This window comes from Xenopus laevis, chromosome 1L (assembly GCF_017654675.1).
Source record: "Xenopus laevis strain J_2021 chromosome 1L, Xenopus_laevis_v10.1, whole genome shotgun sequence".
Taxonomy (NCBI): Eukaryota; Metazoa; Chordata; class Amphibia; order Anura; family Pipidae; genus Xenopus; species Xenopus laevis.
The window spans coordinates 230,681,793-230,699,458 of NC_054371.1; the positions used below are offsets into that span (position 1 = coordinate 230,681,793).

At 39.0% G+C, this 17,666-nt stretch overlaps 2 protein-coding genes across 7 annotated transcripts in view; both read left to right on the forward strand.

Annotated features, from left to right (window-relative positions):
- LOC108718947 (protein unc-13 homolog B) overlaps nt 1-17,666 on the forward strand; it is a 193,185-nt gene that overhangs the window by 87,705 nt on the left and 87,814 nt on the right. For 4 of the 6 annotated variants that reach the window (XM_041570506.1, XM_041570508.1, XM_041570519.1 and 1 more), the window contains exons 9-12: nt 47-266; nt 2,387-2,512; nt 14,189-14,494; nt 16,602-16,692. In XM_041570506.1, coding sequence (XP_041426440.1) covers nt 47-266; nt 2,387-2,512; nt 14,189-14,494; nt 16,602-16,692 — 743 coding nt within the window. The remainder of the gene's footprint in view (nt 1-46; nt 267-2,386; nt 2,513-14,188; nt 14,495-16,601; nt 16,693-17,666) is intronic. The other 2 variants (XM_041570513.1, XM_041570518.1) reach the window with 1 other exon arrangement.
- On the forward strand, nt 2,530-12,227 carry LOC121396005. Its single transcript, XM_041570497.1, has one exon. The coding sequence runs from the start codon at nt 3,346-3,348 to the stop codon at nt 10,915-10,917; it is 7,572 nt and encodes a 2,523-aa protein (XP_041426431.1). The 5' UTR covers nt 2,530-3,345; the 3' UTR covers nt 10,918-12,227.

Consider the following 17,666-nt stretch of genomic DNA (forward strand, 5'->3'; position numbering starts at 1 on the left):
GAAATGGTCAATGACTGTTCAAAAACTTAATCTCTTGTTCTGTCAGCCCTTGAAGATCCTGACAGCGCGGTGGACGACCGGGACAGCGATTACCGTAGTGAAACGAGCAACAGTATTCCACCTCCTTATCACACCACCTCCCAACCCAATGCCTCCATACACCAGTTTCCCGTTCAGTCTCGAATCCAACAGCAGGGCGGCACTAGAGAATGCTACGTAGACTCCATGCACAGCTATGATCTGGATTTCCGGGAAAGAGCAATGAGGTACGCTTGGCTTCTCTCAATCACTATGTATATGTGTGGCCTTGGCACAAAATGAAGTTCTCTGGTGATGGTGGTGTTGAAGTAGAACATATTATTGGCTAAAGGATGTGGTTGAAGGACCATGGTTGGATCTATTTGCATCAGAAGGTACATTTAACGGCAGAATTAAATAAAAATTACGGATATACTCCATTATGGTCCCTGTGTAGCTTTCCCACATATCCTATAATTTTCTTGGTATTTAGGGGTATTTGTTCCATCCTAGAGAGCAGAATTTGACCAAAAACATTATGGCAAAACAAATACATGTTATTATATAGAAAATAATGAATTCCTTTTTACCTCTGCTCCATTTCGTTAATGTGAGGGTTACACCAGCCAACTGCATTTCTCGCTCTCCCTGGCACGGCTCCACGGATAAGATGTAATTAACGCAAATGAATGTCAGGCTAGAAAAGAAGAGCTATGTATCAGGCACTACAACCTAGAGGAACAGAGTGCTAATTAGTCGCTCACAAGAAGCAGCAATTAATGTCTACTTCTGAGGTCAATGGGTTCAGTCAAGTGAAAAGGTGGGAATGAAGAAGTTGTTTAAAGGGAAGGTAATGCTGAAAACTCACACAAAGTGAACGAATTAATCAAGGACATTTATTTTCTAAGCGGTATGCAATTAAAGTAAACTCAGGTGATACATTTTATAGATTAAGTTAATACTACAGGCTTTTGAGCCTTTGAGGGTCCTTCTTCAGGCAAAGACAGGTTTATATGGAATACTCACAAAAAAGTCAATTTACATAATCCCTGTATATACAGTGCTACAGAACACTGTAATTAGGGGGCATACAGGTTAGTGATGTGCGGGTCGAGAAATAATCCCCGCCACCACCGTTCCCCCTCTATTAATAGACCCACCCCATAGTGACATCACGAAAGGGGCGAGGCAGGCGCGAGTCTATAGCAGGCCCAGACTGGCAATCTGTGGGTTCTGGCAAATGCCAGAGGGGCTGCTATAAGGTCCCATAGAAAGTCACTATTTAGTGGCTGGTGGGGGTTGATTGGGTCTCTATGTGGGCTGATTGGGCCTCTGTGTACCTGAAATTCCAGTGCCCATTTTAATTCTCAGTCCGGACCTGGTCTATAGATTTAGTGGAAAGAAGCCGGCAGCGCTAGGTCTTGGGCATGGAGAACTGGAGAAGAGCTCAACCCAGACCCATCCACGACCTGAAGATTTTGTGCATTAGCCGACCAGAACCCGCCCGTAATGTCCACACATCACTAATACAGATCTCTGCACTCCAATTTAGAGCACAGACATCTGAGGTGATTCTTTTATGTGCTGGGCAGGACAAAGTGCAATAAAACGTGGATTGGACATGCTTTTTGGGCTTCGCTCTCTACCCACCACATTATTCATGCCCCACAAAAAAAATTTAAACTAAGAGGAAATAAGTGTGTAAATTAATTTCTGCAGCCCACAGCACAATGCCAAATCCTTGCCTGCTATCTGTTATTGCCATTTCAATATATGTAATAAAACTTCTGCTTGGGATTAAACACTTGACTCCTAATAATACCAGGGAAAGGGATTTATGTCTCACTGTGACTTCAGAACCGCTCATTGCTACTGCTAATTTATTATTCAGAAAAGCTAGGAAATATTCAAATCTAAATTGGCTGACTCTGCCCTATTTCGATTGGCTTCACCTGGAGATAAATGATCCTTTCACATCAGATACAGGGGAAGATTAGAACGTAGATTATGTCCAAGGTGTCAGTCAAAGGCTTGTTCCCTGGTAGGTCTCCAATGACGGTGGTTGTTTTTAATGGCACAGAATTAACAGATGATGCCACTCTACCCCAGTTTCTCTGACATATCTCTTAGAGATGAGAAATAAGTGTTCCATTACTAGTCCGACACATCACAATTAATGTTCTTACTGCCTCCATACAGCTGCTTTTCAGGCATCTCTGCTTTGCTTTCTCATTTCATGGAGTATCTTCAGGGACCTGCTGTCTCTCATTCTTCTTAGCCTTTGTTTCTGCTGTACTTTAGTTGGATATTTTGATTTTTTTCATTATTACATGGTCTTTCTACTCTTTAATTTTCTTTTCCTTTCAAGGAGGTATGATAGCGTAGATTCTGCTGCGAATGGACGAAACGATCTAGAGTCTGCATCTGAATCTAGTCAGCTGACAAGCCGCCATTACTCGCTAGAAAGCAGGCATTCTCTAGATCTGTCCGATAGGTAGGTTATCCGCTGCTTGTTGCTTCCACTTGTGCTGCTGCTTTATACTGTGGTCTACATGTTTGTTCATTGGTGCAGATGCATGCAGTTTTTTTGTATATTTAACCCAATTATTGCTCATTCTTCTCCAAATGTCCACAAAAGAAGTCTATCAGATGTAGAAGATGTATTTTGGTACATGGTGTTTTTTTAAATCCGATAACTGTTTATTATGGATAATATTTTGAAATTCTGAATGCTGGAATTCCACATGTCATTATCACAGTAGACTGTGGTCCATGATGGTTGGCATGTCTTTTATGCAAAGTTGCAACTGATCATGGTTTTCATTTTAATCTTTTATTTTCTCTTCTTTTTTTCCTGGTATTTGTTTATTACATAGCGGGAAAGGCTTTTTAGATAGGAAAGATAAAATTAGGATAATTCCTTTTGAGACCGAAGCTCCTGAGGAACTTTTGGAAGACGAGAAATGCGTGGAGCTAGGGAAGAGACTGATAGAAGACTTTTTGAAAGAAAGCCAGAGAATTTGGCAACAGGAAAATGTAGGAAGGAGGTCAAAGGGCAGTTCAGAGAAACACAATGATTCAGCTCCACTTGATAACTTGGTTTCAAAGTCTTGCGATGTTCCTAGTTATCCAAAGAAATATGACACAATTGATAGAAGACGATCAAAGAAGCTGACCTACCCAAAATACAAAGGAAATATCAGCAATGACTTGTTTACTGGCAGCGTGGGCTCAGACGTTCCAGGTCAAAGGACCTCACAGGCTCATTGTTTAGAAGCTGAAAATGCAGAGGACATTCTCTTCTCTGAGTCCTCCAGATATGGGCCCATGCTTTCATTTTTTCCAGTTTTACGACCGTACAAAAACGGATTGATGGTGAAAAGTGGAAAGATTTCAAATGTTGATTGTCAAAAGCAAAAAGATACAATGCAGATAGAAGACACTGAGGCTTATGTAGGGGAAACGCCAGAGTACAGTTCTGCTTTGGATGCTCTTGAAGAGAATGATAGTAGTGCTTCAGACACTCAGCCATATTCACCAGTTTCTGATGATGATTTAGAGGAACTCGCTTTACTCTCTCAGTCTTACAATGGTCATGATTTAGTCTATACCAATGGGTTGTCTCTTAATGCTTTTCACAAGGGTTCCCTTAGTACTAGAGAAGATCTCCTTAATGACAAAAATGCTATGACAAAATCCCAAAGATGTGCATCCTCAATGAGAAATCTGAAACTGTCGCCTGTAGAAGAACCAAACGAAGAGTTTGTAGATACAATGGACGAGTTGCAGTGCTTAGTGGAATCTGTTTCAGAATACTTGGCAGAAAAAGAAGAAGAAATAAACAAATTCCATGACTTGACAGGAAATAACCTAAACTCCACTAATTTGGTAAATAAACAAAATGCAAGGGATGTGATTGAGAAGCTCCCTTTGAATGTAGAGGAGAGGGACAAGGAAAGAACTGTACAGCCAGAATCTCTTACAGATTTATCAGGACTGAAAAATACAGTCAACTGTTTCTTTAGTTCCTTTTCCCAGAAAGTAGGCTCAGGGGCAAAACAAATTTCAGCATCCGTAGAGAAAATGGTTTCTTCCTCTCCAGAGAAATCTGAAAACCCTATTAGTGGTGGAATTTCAAAAATCTTCAGCAGTCGATCTGTGGCTAGCGGTAATCTTCCAAATGTGAAAAACAGTCATCATGAGGACCAAACACTCAATCAAGATATTCCAACTCCCCATCAATCAGCCATAAAAATGAATTGTAATATGGAGACTAGGAAGCTAGACGGGTCTTCTATATCTGAGATCACAAATTCACATACACCAGAATCTCATAATTTACCAAGCAAAAAACTTGATATGAAAGTAGTTGACACAAGTGATGCTTTACCAACACAAGCCTATGATTCCTCCAAAATAATGCACAAAGCAACGTTGGGCCATATGAAACCGACAGAGAAGTCATCTTTAACAGCAGAAGTTACATATAATCCTCTTTTAAGATCAAATAACCCAGACCCAAAGAACACTGTGTTTGAAAAAATGAAGGACGATGAAATAATTAATGATAAACCGATGGGGAAAAGTGCAGCAGATTCACCACAGAAAAGTAGTGCAGAATTCTTAAATCCACTGAAAAAATCAATTAGTCAACTTTTCAGTTTTTCAGAAAGCCCAGTGGACAAGCAAGAAAACCTGGCAAAAGCAAGAGTCTACAAATCAGAAAACGATCTCCATAAAAATGACTTTTTTTCAATTGGAAAAAAAATCCAAATTCCATTTTTGAATTCTTCCAGTTCCTCTGATTCAGGGGCTAAAAATAGTCCCTTTGAAAAGAAAGAAAATGTAGATTTCCTTGACCAATCACCTAAGAAAGAGGAGCTGCCGAAACGGTCCTCTCTGCAACAAATTTCAACAGTCAAGAAAGATTGTATGTATCAAAATAACGCTGGTGTTGAATCCAAGAGCAATGATATAAACACTCAGCAACTCTGTGGTATAGCCGCCACCAGAGAGGAAGAGAACTGTAAAAACAAAATAAATATTTCTTCAAACGGTTCTTGTTCTGAGGCATCATGTAACAATGAGGGCAGAGTACCTTTCGATGATAAATTTAAATCAAATCCCACCGTAGAAGGTGAAGGAAGTACAAACACATTTATATCAAAACTGATTAGATTTGCTTCCACAGAAAATCTATCGACAACGAAAGAAAACACCTTCAAACAGAAAGAAAGCAGCCAAACTGGTAGGACTTCTGGATTACTCTCAGGTTTATTTAAGTTTGCCTCTTCCGATAATTTGTCTAAACAAAACCCAGCTAATTCATGTTATGGCACTCAAGGTAAAGCTTCAACTGAAGGAACCAATCCCTTTAATGCTGAGAGAGGCAGTGACAAAACTGAAGATGGTTTTTTCAGTAGAATTAAAAGTATTTTGCCTAAGCAGGAAGAAAGTGTTAGTAACCTAAAACAACCAGAGGTTTATCAGCAAGTCAAGCTCCTACATGAAGAGCAAAAGACGACTTTCAAAGATAAAACCAACAGCCATTGTAAATTGGAGCCACTATCAAGAGATGTATCTGTCCAGTTTGATAATGACTTTGAAGACAGTGGGTTGTATTGGATGGATGATTATGAGAAAATTTCAGAAAAAAATACTTCCTTTGTTCAGAATAATATGCCAGATATTTCTTACAAACATCAATGGGTGGAAGACAGCAGAAGCCAGGCAAGTTTTGAGTGGGAATATGATACTGCTAGCTGGCACTCTGATCAATATCCTGCAAATTTAGTTGTCAATCAGAATTACCTTTCTAGTCAAACTAATTTAACTGAATCCAATGATACAGTCATCAATTTATGTCAAAGGGACAACAATGCCAATGTAGACTGGATATCATTTATTCCAGTTGAACAACAAAACCTTGACCCGGTCGATGTCTGGACGTCATCTGCGTCTTGTGAACAAGGCATAAACGTTGCACCTGTTGCAGAAGACACCACCAGTTTTAGTGAAGGATTGCCCATGGATTTGAGTTATTCTTCAAACTGCGACGGCAACCTTTGGACGTTAATCGATCAAGAGTCATTAAATCTGGATGAAAGTATATTGTACAATGATGACAGCACTTTATACAGCGATGATTATTTTGAGTGGCTGGCATTGCTTGAGTTTGGTCTCTGGTGGCCTTCAGGAGATGGAGATTGTGGTTATTATATGTACAGTGATGGTCAATATATATATTCACTTCTAACTGATCCTACTGGGGAATATGTTTATGTGTGCACCCCTGACACATATTCTTATTTAGACTATGAAGATCTTTTACAAGGCGATTACTCTCACACAGATGACATTATTATTTGTGGATTCAAAGTTCCTCTGAGTCATGGGATTTCTTCCCTCTTTATGGTGGAGGAGCAAACTGAGCACAACATGGAAAACTACCCTCTTGATTTAGCTTCAAACAGGAGTGATCAGTTAATGAACATGAATTTGGCGACTTTCTCCCACATGTTTGAAGAATCGATACACAGTCAAATAGACCAGCCTTTAGATTTTTCAAGTCGAAAACTAAAAAAGGTTAAGGTTGATTTACGCAGCGAGAGTGACGTGCAATTCCCTGAAAAGTATCCAGTATGCCTTGATTTAAGAAAACATCACAAATTCTCTCCATGTGTAGAGGAAAGCCATTCAGTGAGTAACAAAAGTAAATCTGCTAGTGCCTCGGACAAAGGAATCGTTAAAATTCCAGGTTTTAATATTTTCAAATCAAGTAACCAAGATGATGTTCAGTCTATGGACAAACCAAGTTCAGATAATAAATCTCAGTTCAACCCGGTGTCATCATTGTTTTCCTCCTTGGGAGGTCTTTTTGGTAAAACTGCAGATACAAAAGGGTCCTCTGTGAATGTTGACGGCCCCTCAAAACTGGCTGATTTTACAACAAATGAATTCTTGTCTAGTAATAAAAACTTTACAAAGAATCAATCACAGGAAAGTATTAAGTTTACAAACAACATTGGTGATATTCATGATGCATCAAGTCTACATTTATTGAGTGAATCACCGAAAAATACGCCTTTGACTCTACAAACGGACTGTCAGAATAAAAATGTTAATAATACGCCTCCACCAGTGAATATTTCCAAATTAAATACTGATAATATGAATCTAGGAAAGGCAAACCATGAGCAGTTTCATGGCGGCAGTGTTGATGCTAAACCTGGCCCAGATGTGCCTGAGAAAAATTTATTTCAGAGTGCAATGCAAATATTTAACATTAGTGAAAAAGCATCTACTAAAGAGAGTAATGAGACGGGTAACATTTCTGGATTCTTCAACTTTTTTAAGACTCAGACAGATACAGGATCGTCACATTCTGTAAAAAATCCTCACCACCCCGATACTAAATTAATGGACTTAAAAGAAGACAAAGATAAACCTACAGATACAACTTCTAACGAAGCTAAAGAATCGCTAGGAATTGGCTCTCTGTTTGGCTCCATAGGAGAAATCTTTAAAACTGAAACTATTTCTGCAAAGGTTTCAGATAATATGAAATCCTCATATTCACTTCAGAATGAGACTGCTGTTGCAGCAAAGATCAACGCCAGTACCCTAAATACAGAAAAACATAAAGAAGCCACTTCAAAAGAATCATCTGCTATTACCTCTATATTTGGCTCCATAGGAGACCTCTTCAAAATGGAAACAAGTCCTACAAAAGGCTCAGAAAATATAAAACCTTCCTCTGATCCTCAATGCAGTTCCATCACTCATGTCCCAGATAAACATGATGCTAATGCTCAAAAGGAAAATACTGAGTCTTCAGGTATCGCTTCAATATTTGGCTCCCTAGGAGAACTTTTCAAAACCGAAACAATTTCTACAATGCCTTCAGATGATGGAAAAATTGAAATCAGTTTTGGGATTAATGAGAATAAGCAAGTTGGGTCATACAATGCAGGTCCTGCAAGGATAAAAACACTGAAAAAACAGGAGACCATAAGTCATGTCAGGCGTGATCCAGAGTGTTGCCAAGAAGATAAAGAGTTTACACATTCACAAGAATCATTTAAGACAAGGACTAGATGTTTGAAAAAGCAGGGGACCATAAGAGAAACTGGCCTGGACCCCCATCCAGTAACCAGATCATATGACCAAAGCATGATGTCCATGAATTTAAATTCACATAGTGCATTTGCAGAAACTTCTTCAAATGCTTGCTCTGAAAAGTTCCACCAAGAAGATTCTGGACAGTCGTCTAATGTATGTATCGATCAAGCTAAGCCAATTATATCTGAGAAAATTCAGTCAAAACCAGTATGGAAAGAAGAACCTCAAACGAAATCCTCAACACAGAGCGCCCAGGTGGCTGAAAGTTTGTCACAAACGGCAAGTAGTATTTTCTCTTTTTTCAGCCGACCTGAAAAACCACAGCCAGCACCAAAACAGACACCATCTCAGGATTCTCAGCCACAGGGTCTTTTTAAATTGCCATCATTATTCTCATCAAATAACTCTCAAAGTACATCCCAGAGTAGTACATCCTTTTCTAGTATCTTTGGATTCTCAATTTTTGATGAGAAAAATCAGACTGGCCCGGACGCCTCAAGAGCATCAAGGCAAGATATCAACATGTGCAGAAGCCAGGCTCATGAGAATGCAAAGCTTATACAGGACGAAGCTAATAGAGCAAATAAGAGTGAATTAGGTGTAGCCTTTCCAATAAGTGATAAGAAAACACATTCTAACATAGACTACACCGTTTCAACACAGCTGACAGATACTTTTTCAGAACATTATGACACAACGGATCCTAATTTGGACTACCCCATTTCAGATACATTCTCAGAAAATAATTTTGTCAGTGATGAAGAATCACTTACTAAGTTGGTTTCCCCCATTTCAGAACAAGTTACAGATGCTTTTTCAGAAAATTATTTAAGGGGAGATAAAACTCTTTCTAATTTAGACAACAGAATTTCAGAACAACTTGAAGATCATAATTATGATGATTTCCAGCCTCCGGAACACGGCGAACTGACCAGTGAAGATTTTCGAGTTGACACTGACTCTTTCGTTTGTGAACAAGAACCTACATTTGCTGAAAGTTGTACTATTTTTGATCCACAGGACCACTTTGATGATAAAAGCTTGTCCACAACCCAAGAGAATATAGATATTTCAACCATAAATAGCAGTTTACAAAATGAAACCTCAACCTCAAAAGAATCAAAAATGTCACAGAACTGCCTTAACCTTCCACAGCCCCCCATAGAAAATATATCCTTGCAGCAAACTTTAGATGATCCCATGCCAACAAATCAGCCTAAAGAGTCCATCCAAGAGAAAACTGTGTTTGATTCCTCAGTAGAAATGTTTTCTAGTTTCATGTCAAAAATCAACGTGTTCTCAAGTGAACCCCCAAAGACATCTTCTAGTTTTTCTTTCACACCTCAGTCTACATCTTCTTTGCCAAAGAAAAACTCCTTGTTTAACATTTCATCTGGACCTCAAAATAAAACTTTTTCCACTGATTTGTTTGGAATATTTACTTCTCCAAGTCCAGCACCCAGTAAAATGGCTGAAACCTTAGTGAAGGACCCCAAGCAAAGTGGTGTTCCCAATGTAAGCATGCCAACAGCAGTTCATATAAACAAGCATTTAATTAAACAGTCTGAAATTTGTGAAGGCGTTGCTTTTGATGAAAGTAGCGAGACAATGAAAGAAAATCATTTGAAAACTGATGATGTTATTGAAACCCAAATAGTTTGTCCCTCTGAAGCTGCACCTTCAGACAACAAAGACCTGGTTCACGACATTGATTTGTGCATCGTAAATCGAACTGAGGAGTGTGGAAGTCACATCTCTGGAACAGATAATTCTTCTCAACATTTATCAGTTGCTGAGTCGTCCTCTGAACTATTTGATGCAAACACAGATTTGCAAATTAATGCACAAAATGTGACTTTATCTGAACCAGAGAATGCTGCAAAGGATTCCCTTTCATCAAACTTTAATGTGCAAAGTATGATCACCAGCCCGTCTCATGTTCCACAGGCTTTGGGAAAAGATGCAGGATATATACCATTACCCACACACCCTCCTCCTCCACCAGCTTCTGAAACACTAGAGTTTGGTTTTATGTCTTCCTTGAAGAAGTTTTCTTCCTCCTTATTTGATATGGGAAATGAGGGCAAATACAATAAACAGTATGACAGCCAGTCATCTGTCTTTGGAAAGATCGAATTGTCATTTCCTTGGCAGAAAGATTCCAAAGAAGGTCTGCTTGGAAGTGCTGTGGACAGCCACCAGGTGGTTTTACAGTCTCCTCCTAAAAATGTGACTGCAAAAAATGAGGAGAACCTCCATACAGATAGTATAGCTTTAAATCAAGAAAACAAGGACCTTTTTCACCCACTTTCTTCTGCTTTGCCAGTTGAGGGAAGTTCTTCTGCTTTGCCAGTTGAGGGAAGTTCTTCTGCTTTGCCAGTTGAGGGAAGTTCTTCTGCTTTGCCCATTGAGGACATTACTTCCGCATTGCCTGTTAGGGAAAGTCATTCTATATTGCCTGCTGAAGAAAGTCCATCTAAACTGTCAGATAATGAAAGTTCTCAAGCTTGCAAACTACCCAGCGATAAACCATTGAGCACTGAAGATTCCATTAGTGCTTCATCAAGTCCCACACCTGTTTTCGAAAAATGCTCAAGAAGCTCCTTAGATGATCAGTATGAGCCAGAACTTAAGCCAAGTGAGCTTACTGTTCCATCTAGAACAGGTACGCCCACATATTCACAGAAGCAATCAGAGAAGATACAAGTGGAGCCTAGGAAACCAAAAAGGCCAGTTTATAGTGAATGCATAATAAATGGCATAAGGTGCCATTTATAATGCAGACGTAGATTTTGTGTATTGATACCATAGATCATCCCCCTGCCTCCCTTTTTAGCTAGCTAAGTTAGTCTGTCTCTCAGTAAAACCTCCAAGTATTGCAGCTTGTTAGTTCCCAAGCATATGTAGTAAAAATGAATATTAGATTCCACTTGCCCCATAGTAATTTATCCTCACGTGTTGATCTTTTAACCATTCCCCATCCTACCTGATCATCAAGCATTTTCTCCACCTCAGGAGAAGACCTTTCTAGATGATCATTTGTATTTTTAGTAGACTTCTGCTTAGAAGCTTTTGCATTTTTTTTTTCTTGTCAAGGATAATGGTTCGTCATTACAAGAGGGTACTAGGACACCAGGGCCTTATGGGAGATCTAAATTTTTTTTAAAAAAATTATTCATTATGTATAAAAATTAAAATTCATGTTTGTATGGCCCATCATTTGGGGGATTTTCTGGCTAAAACACCACAGCGCTGATGCAATATCAGTATTAGAGGACTGTTCTTAGTACCCTCGGTGGTGTAATGTCTCCAGAATGAGCAAAATCAAAGACGTACAAGAGAGGAACCCATAACAGGCTCACGTTGTGCTTTGATTGCACTTTTCCTGTAGATGTGAAGATTCTCTATGCACTAACATTACAGTTTGTTCCATATGGAATTGGCCTGGTTGGTTGTTTTTGTTCATAGATAAGGGTGAGCAACTTTATGTTGCACAAATAATAACTGCTGTTCAGTTACTGCAAATAGAATCTCTCTCCGTTTGTTCTGTCTCTGACATCATCTGCTTGGTGTATGATGAAAGCTAAACTAGGCTTCCGCTACCTGAATTCCTTATAAGCCCTGGAAACCAGCAGAAAAAGTGTTTGTACCCTTAGTAACCCCAGCCTTCCTCATGCCTTCTGTGTCGGAACGGCTTCAATCAACTAATGACAGTTTCTATGAGTACAATTGGGCAAAGCAAGTCCCATCTAACCTTGGTGAGCTGAAACGCTAATACTTTTGGCTATGTCCATGCTTGGGCCTTGAGAAGTAGAAAATTCAATTACCAGTGCACAGATAATTCCCCTACTGACCCTTCCTTGGAGAAACGAGTGTAATAATGTTCATTTAAAGCTTTAAGTAATTGTTTGTGTGAAACAGACAAGCATCAAGCTTTAATTTCCCATCCTCCCTGCAGCACAACTACCCATTGGGTGCTGTTACATTATCATTCTGTATTCCGTCTGTCTCTGCTTCTCAATTTCTCACATTCACTGAAAACCTCTTGCTTAAAGGAAAACTATACCCCCCAAACAATGTAGGTCTCTATAAAAAGATATTGCATAAAACAGCTCAGATGTAAAATCCTGCTTCATGTAAATAAACCATTTTCATAATAATATACTTTTCTAGTAGTATGTGTCATTGGGTAATCATAAATAGAAAATTGCCATTTTAAAAAATAAGGGCCGCCCCCTGGGATCGTAGGATTCACTGTACTCACATACATACCAACAAACCATACATGTTAGGTCACATGAGCCAATTAACAGACAGAGTTGTGTCTTTTGCTTCCACACTTCTTCCTGTTACAGTTAGAGCTGCAGTATTTCTGGTCAGGTGATCTCTTCCTGTTACAGTTAGAGCTGCAGTATTTCTGGTCAGGTGATCTCTTCCTGTTACAGTTAGAGCTGCAGTATTTCTGGTCAGGTGATCTCTTCCTGTTACAGTTAGAGCTGCAGTATTTCTGGTCAGGTGATCTCTTCCTGTTACAGTTAGAGCTGCAGTATTTCTGGTCAGGTGATCTCTTCCTGTTACAGTTAGAGCTGCAGTATTTCTGGTCAGGTGATCTCTTCCTGTTACAGTTAGAGCTGCAGTATTTCTGGTCAGGTGATCTCTTCCTGTTACAGTTAGAGCTGCAGTATTTCTGGTCAGGTGATCTCTTCCTGTTACAGTTAGAGCTGCAGTATTTCTGGTCAGGTGATCTCTGAGGCAGCACACAGACCATCACGAAATGGTGGCTCAAGGCAAGAGATGTAAAAGGGCAATATTTACTTTAATATATATTCCAGTTTGGTAAGATTCTTTAATATGCCACTTAATATGATATGAACTATCTGTTGCTTAAGTGTTCATTTTGGGGGTATAGTTTTCCTTTAAATCCGCATAATCACTATGTTTGTGGTTAAGGTTGAATTATTGTACTTCTTGTACTTAGACTTTGTGGAAGCCATGGGTCAGTTCTCTTCCAGTCTAACACGGCGGTTCTGGGAGAGGAGGATAGAAATGTTACATGGAGTGACTTCAGAATTAGCCGCCTTATGTATCTGTAATGTTCCTCGTGCCATTAATTGGGCGTAGGTGTAAGAAACTTGAGTTTTACTGCCCTGATAATAATGCAAGGGAGCTGCAATGTTTGTGGTCTCAGAAAAACGACCAACTAGGAACAATTTCCATACGTCCTTTGGGTTTCAAGGCCACTAAAAATCTTTTTTTTTTTTAAAAAAAAAAAATAGATATTGCTCTTTTTATGTATCTCTGATTTGTTCCAAAAAATCTAAATAAAAACATTTTAGAAAAAAAAAAGAGATATTACTATTCACAAGTGAAACAACCACATTAACAAATGAATTTTTATCTAAAAGTCTTGGGGAAAAACCCCTTTCCGACATGAGTTGAGTCACCTGGACATATATACAAAAAGTGCATAAATTCTAATATTTTTATACACTGAGATTGAAAGGTGTTCATGACAATCTGCCGACCCCACCTTATACTCGCAGTCATGTAACGCCCTCTCCATTGTAAAGTGAAGGATTCTGGGGCTTGGAGCCCCACTGCTATTCATATGGATATAGATTTATTTTTAGGTGGGTCACATAATGTTTATGCTTTAACTGAATGAGCTCATGTCAGAAAAAGGGGTATAGATTCTTTTTAAAAACATGTTACTTGGAACTTACATCATTTTCTGCGGTTTCCTTTTTATTAGTGTTCCTTATGTTCCATTTGTATCACCCCTTTGTTATACTGCTGTTGTACCAACGTTCCCTATATCACTGGTATAAACATACCCTCTAGTATTTTCCTTATGTATCTCCTCTATGTTATACTCTTGTTATAACAATGTCTTTGTGTCTTGACTTATACTGCTGCTATAAAGATGCCTCCTAGTATCTTCCCTAGATCACCACCATCCCAATGCCCTTTGATATCTCCATAATGTTCTAGTGCTGTGCCCTAGTATTCAGCATCTCTGACTGGTCTGGCTCCTCTCTCTCCCTCACAGTCCGGCTAGCAGTAGCCGATATGGCTCTTCAGGCAACGTCAGCCAAGGAAGTTCACAGCTCAGTGACCTGGACCATTACCATGAAAGCCTTCAGTCGCTGGAGTTGGAAGATGAACGCAGAGAATCAAACTATTCATATAACCCTTCGGCGAATGTGAGGAAGAATGGGCCAGAATGGTACAGTGACCACGAGGCGGAAAGAATGACTTTGCCTCCGGCCAATGAGGTTTTACTTGAGAAGGTCCCAACCCAAGTCACTCCAGAACTTGATCGGCCCAAAGACGCCGTCATAGAGAAAAGAGAGAGGTACATAAAGCTATAAAAGGCTTCTTGCTAAGCAAACTGCTATAAAATGATTCCAATTAAAAACTGTATTGTATTTTTTTTATAAATCATTAAAATGAAAATTTAATATATTTAACAATTTAAAAATAAGCTGCGGCATACTGAAATAAGACATTTTCCAAATATCATATATAGGGGGGCTCCTTTTGTGTAGAAGATGTATTAGAGCTAGTGAGCAACAATTTTGCTTGCTCCAAATGCATTAAAGTCAATAGGCGTTTTTTTTATGGCGACTTTTTTTCTCTCTGTGATATTTTTGTCTTTGTGACTTTTGTTGCTGCAAATCCATGGCAGGTGAATAAATGTGCTCACCACTCATTAGAGCTCACTCTTTTAAAATCACCTGAACTCCTGTCTCTCTACGTGCAGGATTTGTGCCAAAGTGAGTTATTTTGTTAGATGTCTTTTGTGCAGGAATCAGTTATTTGAGTGAGCTCTAATACATCTGCTAGAATGGGAGCTCCTCCAAGAGATTTATTTGATCTAACAGTTGATTAAAATCTGACGCCCAACTCCTGAAAATGAAGAGAGACAGAGGCTGAGAGGGATATACCCTTTATCAGTAAAGTGAAGCTTATATAAAATTTTTGTTGTAGTTTCCCTTTAAGGGGAAATTAACAGTAGAATATAATAATGTAGTCTATGCATTTTTGCATATTTTTTATACTCTAGGGCTCCCTGTAATAAAAACAGGATTTCTGCTGCAAATAAAACAAGACAGAAATAACTGGGATGCAGGTGAAACGAAGGCAAAAAGATAAAGGCAACCAAATCAATCCAAGGGAAGGCATAGTTTTAATTAAGACCACAGTAGTGAGCTGAGATGCTGGAGGCAGAACAGAGTGTAATATATGCATGTGTGTATGGGGCACTAATACAGGTATGGGACCTTTTATCCAGAATGCTTGGGACCTGGGGTTTTCCGGATTCCGGGTCTTTCTGTAATTGAACTCTTCATACTTTAAGGGGCAGATTTATCAATGGTCCAGGTGAATTTTCTAATGCAAAAAAAAAAAAAAAATCAAATTTCGAGCTATTTTTGGTGTACTTTGATTAGGCAATAGTCCAAATTCGATTAGAATTTGAAAAAAAATAGAATATTGAAATTCATCATGTACTGTCTCTTTAAAAATTTTACTTTGGCCATTCGCCATCTAAAACCTGCCAAATTGCTGTTTTAGCCTATGGGGACCTCCTGGAACCTATTTGCAGTCAATTGGTGGACTTTGAAAAATCAAAGTTTTTTTGGGGAAAAACTTCATATCAAATTTGATGGAATGTGCTATTCCTTTGATTCATATTCCGAATACGGACCTATCCGACCTAAAAAAAAACTTCCACTTTATTTCGACTGGTCATTTTGAATTTCGACGTTTTTTTCAATTCAAAATTCGACCCTTGATTAATATGTCCCCTAAGTCTACTAGAAATAAACCCTAATTAAACCCAAATAAACTGGTTTTGCTTCCAATAATGATAAATATGTTAGCTTGGATCAAGTACAGGTGTGGGATTTGTTATCCGGAAACCCATTATCCAAATTATGGAAAGTCCGTCTCCCATAGACTCCATTTTATCTAAATAATACAAATTTTAAAAACTGATTTCCTTTTTCTGTGTAATAATAAAACAGTCGCTTGTACTTGATCCCAACTAAGATATAATTAATCCTTATTGGAGGCAAAACCAGCCTATTGGGTTTATTTCATGTTTATATGATTTTCTAGTAGACTTAAGGTATGGAGATCCAAATTACATAAAGATCCATTACCAGAGGTCCCAAGCATTCTGGATAACAGGTCCCATACCTGTACAAGGTTCTATTTTATTATAACAGGGAAAACTGACTTCATTGTTAAAAAATTGAATTATTTGAATAAAATGGAGTCTATGGGAGACATCCTTTCCTTAATTCAGAGCCTTCTGGATTACTGGTTTTCGGATAAAGGATCCCATACCTGTAGTACACTGTGTGATTGGCTGATTACAAGGGAACTCTTTATCACTTCTTACTTAAGAACCCTCAAATATTCAGAAACCCACATGTCATTATGTTCTCACATTTCAGTTTCCATGAAGACGTTGGGCCGCCACCGTTTTCCCCTGCGCGAGCTCATTGGCTCCGAGCGATAAACAAAGTGCGAACCCAGATCCAAGAGGTAGGCCGAGTGTTTTTATACTCCGGGGTGACTTCTAATATCCTCATATTTTGCAGCAGGGGGAGCTTCATCTTTTATAATACACAGTGAGTCATGTGACAAAAGTGACATCACTAAGCTCCCATTGTATAACTGATGACATCACTAATCATCGTTTATAAGGATATAATTGACAGGATATTCATGACTCTTGTGTATTGTAAAGGGTTAAGCGGCACAGTTACAATGTACAATACACAGATATACAATCCTGGATTTAAAGGAGAAGGAAAGGCTAAAATTAAGAAAGGTCTATATAAATACACCAGTAACCCCTCAAAGTAATGCTGCTCTGAGTCCTCTGTCAAAAGAAACAGCACATTTCTTTCCTTCTATTGTGTACTCATGGGCTTCTGTATCACACTTCCTGTTTTCAGCTTAAACCTCCAGGGCTAGGGCTTGAGCATGCTCAGTTTGCTCCTCTCTTCCTCTGCTGTAATCTGAGCCCAGAGCTATGAGTGAGCAGGGAGAGACTCAGGCAGGAAGTGATGTCACACCAAGCTAATATGGCAGCTGCTATCCTAAACAAACAGAGACAGTCTCTAGAGCTGTTTACTCCGGTATGGTAAAGTATTCTGCAGAATAAATATAGTCTTATAGCTTGTACTATTGAGGCTAATCTATTGGCAATAAACTGCTTTGGTAGCTTTCCTTCTCCTTTAACCAAAGTTACTCTGCCCTGTGTCGCGGGAGGTGATGGAGAGAATAAAAGGATATAACTATATATTATGAGGCCAGAGGGTTACTTGCATTTCTCACTGCTACTGTACCTGCTCTAATACACTGTGTAATCCCCTGTTCAGCCCCCCATTACTGCTGGGTGCCCCCCACTTTGCTTGTCTCTCCCCCGTTGCTTGTTGTATGAAGGAAAAGGAAAAGCAGTGGGTAACACCCTGGTACTTGTGTGTTTGTGACTCCTGTTTCCATGCACTTAC

Bases quoted from the DNA above. Each gene is read 5' to 3' on its own strand.
- LOC121396005 (XM_041570497.1), top strand. From the start codon at position 3,346: ATGCTTTCATTTTTTCCAGTTTTACGACCGTACAAAAACGGATTGATG.